This window comes from Octopus bimaculoides, chromosome 15, assembly GCF_001194135.2.
Source record: "Octopus bimaculoides isolate UCB-OBI-ISO-001 chromosome 15, ASM119413v2, whole genome shotgun sequence".
Classification (NCBI taxonomy): domain Eukaryota; kingdom Metazoa; phylum Mollusca; class Cephalopoda; order Octopoda; family Octopodidae; genus Octopus; species Octopus bimaculoides.
In genome coordinates, this window is record NC_068995.1 from 13,748,191 (window position 1) to 13,757,389 (window position 9,199).

General features: G+C 35.9%; 1 protein-coding gene across 4 annotated transcripts in view; it reads right to left on the reverse strand.

The window, feature by feature from the left end:
- LOC106877922 (protein DENND6A) overlaps positions 1 to 9,199 on the reverse strand; it is a 99,004-nt gene that overhangs the window by 36,978 nt on the left and 52,827 nt on the right. For all 4 annotated transcript variants that reach the window (XM_014926996.2, XM_014926992.2, XM_014926993.2 and 1 more), the window contains exons 6-7: positions 5,423 to 5,528; positions 587 to 666 (exon numbers count right to left, since the gene is read on the reverse strand). In XM_014926996.2, the coding sequence (XP_014782482.2) occupies positions 587 to 666; positions 5,423 to 5,528 (186 nt within the window). The remainder of the gene's footprint in view (positions 1 to 586; positions 667 to 5,422; positions 5,529 to 9,199) is intronic.

Consider the following 9,199-nt stretch of genomic DNA (forward strand, 5'->3'; position numbering starts at 1 on the left):
TCGTATATATATATATATATATATATATATATGTGTCTTTGTGTCTGTATTTGTCCCCCCACCACCGCCTGAGAACCAGTGTAGGTGTGTTTACATCCCTGAAAATTAGTGGTTCACTAAGAGAGACCAATAGAATAAGTATCAGGCTTTCAAAAAATATAAAAATGTTATTGGGGTTGATTTGTTCGTCTAAAGTTCTTCAAGACAAGTACCCTAGCATGGCCACAGTCTAATGACTGAAACATGTAACAGATGAAAGATGCTATACTGGAGAAGACTCATCCAACCCATGCAAACATGGGTTGGATAGGTGGATGCATGATGATGGTGATGATGATAATTCTACAACTAACTGTTAAAAAGAAAATCTGTTGGCACATTAAAAAGACACAGGTATTCCAATTATTCTTACCTACAATACATTTTAGGGAAGGTTTTGTAATTTAAATGCCAGAGTAGAAGTATCATAACAGAACAATGTACATTTGTACATTTCAGAAGGTCTCGAGTGATACTTGGCATGCATGTGTGTGTGTGTGTGTGGGGGGGGGGGCATGCATGTGTGATATCTGAAGAATATTCTCACCTGTAAGATAGTTCCAAATATTGGTAAGTTTAATGTTTCACCAGGTGTCGGCGAAGGCCATTGATCTATATCATGACAAGCTAAAATGAAGGAAAAAGAATTTCGTTGCATACTATATTACAAAAATGTCAGAAGTAAAAAAAAGAAAAAGAAAAAAGAAAAAAAATAACCTTTTATGGAACAACTGCAAACATTTTAAGGCCATTTTTTCCTGTCAAATTTGGTGAGGTTTAATTTTACAGACTTTATGATTGCTTAATTGTGCAAATACTGGTTTCTTTTTGATGTAGTGTTTCACATTTCACAGCTAGATACCCTCTTATTGCTTACACTTTTTAGTCATGTCTTACAACACAAAGCGATACGATGTAACCATTTATAACTATAAATTAATTAATTTTTTTTTAATAAACTAGGAATGAATGAAGAGGAAGAATACAAATCTATATATTGAATATAAATATTGATTACGAGATTGTTTGGAACAATGCTGGCGCTATTGCTACACATACAGACATCCTTGACGGCATCTAGAAAGAAAGCCATGCGGCAGATCTACAATACATTCACCCATTGAACTACATTTTTGTGGTGACCTCTCTAAATATCATCACTATCATCATCATCATTCTAACATTAACTTGTCCGTGTTTGCATGAGTTGGGTGGAATTTGTTGAGGAAAATTTTCTAGGGCTGGATGCCCTTCCTGTCTGTTGCTAAGCCCTCACCTGTTTCCATGTAAGGTTAATATTTCTCTATGTCCAGACATGTTTCCATGGAAGACTGGAACTGAAGCACATCACTTGTGATGATCGTAATACTCATTTACAACTATCATGCAATGCCAAGACAAGGAGACACAAACACACATCTATAAATAGTGACATGAAGGGCATCTAGCCATAGAAAATCTACCTCAAGAAATTCTGTATGACCCATGAAAGCACGGAGAAGTGGATGTTAAATGGTGATTTTACATATATGTAAAAAGCACCTGTGCTGGTGACACATAAATGACACCCTGTACACTCTGTAGAGTGGTTGGCATTAAGAAGGGCATCCAGCCGTAGAAACCAAACTAAAACAGATATCTGGAGCCTGGTGCAGCTCTCTGGTTTACCAGCTCTAATCAAACTGTTTAACCCATGCCAGAATGGGAAATGGATGTTAAATGATATATATATATATTCTTTTACATGTTTCAGTCATTTGACTGTGGAGATGATGGAGTACCACCTTAAAGGGTTTTAGTCGAAGAAATTAACCCCAGTACTTATTCTTTGTAAGCTTAGAATTTATTCCATCAGTCTCTTTTGCTGAACTACTAAGTTATGGGGATATAAACACACCAATATCAGTTGTCAAGCAATGGTGGGAGGGAGGTACAAACAGACACAAAGACATACACATGTAAATATATATATATATATCTATATATATACATATATATAAACACACACACACACAGAGGCTCCTTTCAGCCTGGGGCTAAAATAGAATATACTTGTCCAAGGTCCCACACAGTGGGATTGAACCTAAAACCACTTGGTTGGGAAGCTACTTAATCACAAGGGCCACAACAAAACAGCGCTAGTGTCCTCCTTCAATAGTTTCAATATATAAACTACTAACTTAAGGGTGTTGGCAGAATAGTTACAGACAAAATGTTTTGCAATATTTAGTTATAATTCTTTACATTCTGAGTTCAACTTCACCTTTCATGGGTTAATAACTGATTTAACTGACTATGACATAAAAAAAAAACTAAGTAAATATTAGAATAACTTAAGGGAGGGGGCTGGTAGAATCAGTTGAGCACAATGCAAAATCCTTTGTGGTATTTGGTTTTGAGTTTTTATAATCAGAGATTGCTAGTGGCCAACTTTGCCTTCTGAGACCAATAAAATATGCACCAGCCAAATACTTGAGGTTGATTTAAACGGTTGCTCCTGCTCTGAAAATTAAGGTCTCATATGTATATAAAAAATCAATGTTAAAATTAATTCAAGATAGTGGAGTGGCAGAAACAGTTTCATTATATAATTTATGGTATTTTGCTACATTCCTGCTCTATGTTATGAGTTCAAACCCTGCTATGGTCAACTTCACTTTTCATGTTTTGCAAGTGGAATGTGATAAAATAATACTAAACATGTAATGGGTCAATAAAGGGATTGATAAAACTGACTTTCACTTCTCTCCCTGAATTTTTATCGTTGTGCTAACAATAGAAATTGATCTAGAAACTAACTAATAAAAAATCTATTGAAACTAAATGAAGTAGCAGCTATCAGTAAAACTATTTAGGAAACAAATTTGCTGAAAGCAATTCAAAATAAAATTAAAAAGACAAATAAAATTCCAGTGCAGAAGAGAGACATTTCACCAAGAAGTAGAAATCTTTTTAATACGAGTAGATTAGAAATTTGTAAAATGATTTCTTTTTAATTAAAGTCCGCTCTTGATGGTTCTACACTGACACGTCAGAAATCATTCCTCCCACAATGACTTTAATTCTATAGACAAGATTAATCCACTATAATCTCTGCACCTAATGGCTTTAAAATATCCCCCCAACCACATCCCCACCCTAAAAAACAAAAAAAAAAAACAAAAAAAAAATCCATCAGAAAATTTTATTTTCCGGAAAAATCAAAAAAATAGTAGTAAGCTTCATTATCTTTTCTTTTTCTTTTATAGCTGAGGAACTTTTAGGTAAATTGGTATGATTGGCAAGCTGATTTTGATCTTGTTCTCTTAAACCAGAGGATATATTTTTGAAATGAGAGAAAAACTCAGAGAAGAGTTTAAATTAATCAATCATCATGTGTGTGTGTGTGTGTGTGTGTGTGTGTGTGTGAGAGAGGGTGAGCTGGCAGAATTGTTAGCATGTCAGAGAAAATGTTTCGTGACATTCCAGCTCTTTATGTTTTTTTGTTCAAATACTCAAATACCACTGAGGGCAACTTTGCTTTTCATCCCTCCAGGGTCGATAAAACAAAGTACTGGGGTTGATGTAATTTGCTTTCAAGGCAGTGCTCCAACATGGCTAGAGTTCAATGAACGACACAAGCACAAGATAAAAGATCTCTTTGTTGTTGATTGATAGCAGTTCTGCCATTCGGGGGGGAAAAAGGACTGGGTGAAGTGGTTAACATCAGGGCCTGAGGTAAGGAGGTGGTGAAATCTATGTGAGTAGTGAGAAGCAGAGATATGAATTAAGTGGAAGAACCTGTGAAAAGGCGCATGGCCTAGTGGTTAGGGTTCAATTCCTGGACTGGATGGCATGTTGTGTTCCTGAGCAAAACACTTCACTTCATATTGTTCTAGAGCTGTGTGGGAATTGGCATGCCAAAGAATAGGCCTAATATTTCCTGTGCATGTTGTAAAAGGTGACAAAAAAGAGGTTGAGGTAGGATTTACACTCCAACCTTGCAAAAATCCTCACCAGCAAGGACTACCCAAACAGACCCATGGATTGGAGGGTTGTTGCCTGAGTAGTGCAGAGATGTCATCTCCAAGAGTAGTAGGGAATCACTAAGAAATGGTGGATGCAGTGATGCTCTATTATAGCACATGCCACCACCACCATGTCTGTAGAGGTAGCATAAGACCAACCATTCCTTCAGAGCAAAACAGATGCTATTGTAGTAGCGGGAGAGATTCAATAGGTTATAGAGTAGAGATTCATGAATTTTCCTTTCTTCATCATATAATTTAACTTTTTGGTCTATCCTGTGTGTCACTTACAATACACAGGACATATTTCTTTGTATCCACACATCCTATGTGATACACATTCCCAATTTGTTTTCAACCACCAGAGTAACTTGAGGACTTATAGAAAGAAAAGCTCTATACTACTCAGAACGTATGAGACAAGGAGTTAACTAAAAGTCTGAAAGCAAGCATGGATGTTTACTCTTTTACCTGTTTCAGTCATCTGACTGCGGCCATGCTGGAGCACTGCCTTTAGTTGAGAAAATCGACCCCAGGACTTATTCTTTGTAGGCCTAGTACTTATTTTATCGGTCTCTTTTTTTTTTGCCGAACCGCTAAGTTACGGGGACGTACACACACAAGTATTGGTTGTCAAGCGATGGTGGGGGAACAAACACAGACACACATACGTATATATATATATATATATATACATATATACGACGGGCTTCTTCCAGTTTCCGTTTACCAAATTCACTCACAAGGCTTTGGTCGGCCCGAGGCTTTAGTAGAAGACACTTGCCCATGGTGCCGCGCAGTGGGACTGAACCCGGAACCATGTGGTTGGTAAGCAAGCTACTTACCACACAGCCACTCCTGCGCCTATAGGACAAACTTATGAGAATGTTTTGGACAAGCAAAGGGTCAAACAGACACACACACTTTATCTGTCTGTCTGTCTCTCTCTTTCACACACACACACACACAAAGATGAAATAACAAAACAATGCATTCTCCACTTAACCTTTTAGCATTTAAACTGGCTGTATCCAGCCCAAATATTCTACCTGTATTATGTTCAAACCGGCCAGATTTGGCCCCTCTCTCTCACATCTATTCTACCATGACATTCTAAAAATAAGCAATCATATCAAATCTTGGATGTATGAGATAATGCATGATCAATTCAGAACAATGTGGATAAGCAAGCAGTACATTTGATAGAGAAATCTGAATGCTAAAGGGTTAAAGGAAATCCATTCCCCTGCCCCACCAAGAAAGATGTAAACTGTAAATGCTAAAAATTTTCAAATCAAATTTAGGAGTTTCTTTAATTATTTTCAATAATGAAATTAATGATTGTAATTATTGGAAGTGGATGAGTAATTACTTACCTGCTTCAACACTCGGTTCTCCGTTATCAAAATATTCTGGAGCAATAATGCGAACTAATTGAGAAAAAAGGTTTGGGAATGGAAGTTTGGAGATTAGCACCACAGACTGGAAAATAGAAAAACAAACAAGGATAAACTGATTATATTGAAGATAAGGATGTTGTACACACACACACACACATGTATATACATACAAACAACTAGACATAGATATAACATACAGGTGTACACACAAACAATACTCTCTCATATATATATATAATACACAAACACACACATACATGACAGAGAGAGAACATTAGGTTGGAGGGAAGGAATCAAAATGTTGATGAGAACAAAAATGAATAGAATAAAGAAAATAGCTAAATTCATTAGAAAAAAAATCCCCTGATAAATTGTATGAAAAAAAAAAACAACAACCAAAAAAATGCAGATGAAAACGTGATAGGAGAAATGGTATTTAGTACAGATATATCTACATTATCATGTCTAAAAGTTCAATGAAATATTATCATCTTTATCATGTTTCGCTGTTACACTTTCCCTGGAAATATCAGATGTATATGTAAGCAAGTACACACACACACACACACATATATAATATACATACGCACATGTACATATACACACACACACACACACACACAAGTATATGTGTGTATGTGTATATAAAGTATATGGATCCATTATCAGTTTTGGTGATGACTGTTCCTGTCATTCAATCAACTGAACTGCTTATTCATTGTATTACTCATTACTAAGTGGCCGAGTATTCCATAGACATTTGCACCCTTTAATGTAATTCTCCGGCTGAGTCAGCATGCCACAGTATGAGACAAAGAAGCTGGACCTTTGAATTAAAGGTACAGTCAACACGATAGGCTTCCACGTAGCTTTCATCCACAAAATTTAACTTACGAAGTTAGGGCCCACCTGGGGCCATGACAGCAGAGACATGCCAAAACTGCTACACAGTGGAACTGAACTTGGGGCCTCAATGACTGAAAAGTGGACTTCTAAACTACTTGGTCAAATTTGCTCCCATTGTGTATGTGTGTGTAATATTTCTATACTGTTGCATACAGTTATATATACACACACACACATAATGTATATACACTAATATGCCTATTTGCCAACCTACCTACCTATCTTATATCATCATCAATTAACATCTGTTTTCCATGCTAGCATGGGTTGGATGGTTTGACGGGGGCTGGCTCAGCAGAAGATTTTACAAGGCTCCACTGTGTACTTGGGCAGGTTTTTGTGACTGGATGCCCTTCTATATACAAACCAACTTAGAGTGGACCTTATACATAGATACACAAATTATATGTATACACACACATACTCATACATACATACATACATACATACATAGAGAGGTAGTAAAGTTGAAAAACACAGTTAGGTTAGAGGTATATATTTACATGGTGCACAAAATACAGATTACAAAATAAAGAAAAAAAATGTGTTTCATGTATGTATATCTTTCAAGCCTAACTGTGGTTATCTACCTTACTACCCCTGAAATAGCTTGATAAGGATTGCTTCTATGGCCACTTTCAATGCTGAGGCCCTGGATGAAGAAGTTGGAGTTTAAGTTCACATCCATTTGAACACTGTTATCTATATTGAGCTTATTTTCCTCACCCATTCAATCTGTCTATGTATGTATGTATGTATGTATGTATGTATGCATGCATGTATCTGTCTATGACTATCCGTCTATCTATCTATGACTATCTGTGTTCATACAAACATATAGACACACATGTATTTGTGTGTGTGTGTGTGTGTGTGTGTTTATATTTATGCACATGTGTATTCATTGAATATTAATGCCATATGCATGCACTTTAAGTCATCATTAAATCATCTTTTAACCCAACATTATAATTGCCTTTATTCATACTTCTGCCGCATTAAAACGTACATTATACAGAACAAGTATGAGAGGGGAGGGCACAGAAAACAGGTGTGAAGTGTGGAAGTGGGGGGGATGCAGCACAAACTAGGATAACAAAAAATAAATAAAAAAAAGGCAATAAACAAAATGAAAAAATATAATCAAGAATAGTATAGGATTCCAGAAAACGGTTTTGGTGGGGATTTTATTGATTAAGATAGAATATGAAATACTTCAACATATGAGAGGAAAGGTTTGGAGGTGTTAAGGGAATGACGAGGCTATGAGTTTTGAGGAAAGACAATGTTTTAAAATTTAGTTATTCTAATCAATCTATTAACTCTTTTGTTACAGTATTTCTGTAGAAGTACACTGCTTTTGTTTCAGTTAATTTGAAATTAATGAGGAATTAAGTAAAACAATTCTGTCATAATGAAACTGGGTGTTAGAATATAAATCATCGTGGAATTTTGATGGAAGGTTTGTAATTAGATCGCTTATGCAGGCTGGTTGACAAAACGTTGCATTCTTTTATTCTTTTGAGCCATGCGGTTGCAGTCATGCTGGAGCACCACCATGGGCAATATATATAATAAATTTTAGATACTCTCTCTCTTTTACTTGTTTCAGTCATTTGACTGTGGCCATGCTGGAGCACCACCTTTTGTCGAGCAAATCGACCCCAGGACTTATTCTTTGGATGCCTAGTACTTATTCTATCAGTCTCTTTTGCCGAACCGCTAAGTTACGGGGACATAAACACACTAATCTTTTATTTGTTATAGTAATTAGAATGCAGCCATACTGGAGCACTCTCTTGAAGAATTTTATGTTGAATGAATCAATCCCAGCATTTCTTGGTATCTTTTTGCCAAACTGCTATGCTACTGGGACATACATACACCAACACTGGTTGTCAAGCAGTGGTGGGGGACAAACACAAAGACACACACGCACACACATATACTGAGCTTTTTTCAGTTTATATCTACCAAATTCACTGGTTTTGGTTGGCCTGAGGTTGTAGTCGAAAACACTTGCCCAAGGTGCCACACAGTGGGTCTAAACCCAGAACCATGTGGTTGGGAAACAAACTTATTATTACAGAGTCATTAATTTTCTTCATCAATGAAAACAAAAATGAAGCTTGTTGTCTTTTAGTCCTGATTAAGATCTGTTCAAAAGTATTCCAGGCATGACCATCCTGTCTTCTTTTGAGGGTTAGTAAATCAAAAACTACATTATTCAATGTGTCCTTCCTTTTTGTTTTTTTTAAAACTTTTTCAAGACAGAAGAGTTTAGTAGGGTTTAGCTGCTATTTGTAGGAGGTCAAGCAACTGTATAGAAAAGTAAAAATATGAGCTGAAAAGCTGTTATATAAAGTCTAATGTGAAATATGTGTACAACAATCTAGTAATTCTTTCTGAAGTGTGTAAGATAGGAAACAACCTAGCTAATTGAAGGTAATAAAAAATGCATTGGAGGTATGTAATTTATTAATCAAAATTCATTAACAATGTACATACAAATATGCTGACTTACCTACCTACCTACCTACCTACCTACGTATCTCTATTGGGAGGACAAGGAGCTTAGTTTTTTTTTTTATTTCATTTCTTTTTTCTCATTCCATTTTTTGCATCAACCTTCTTCACTCCCCCCCCCCATATTTTTCCTTATTTTGTTTACTGTCCAGTATCCTTGTTTTCAAAATCTATATAACGCATAAACAGAGCCTGAAAGATTGCTTTAAGATACAAGGCCTATTTTATAAATATACTTGTTCAAGTAGCATAAAAGTATGAAACTATTAGTAGCTCATTCGGTTGTGTATTTAAATTTTATATATATATATATATATATAT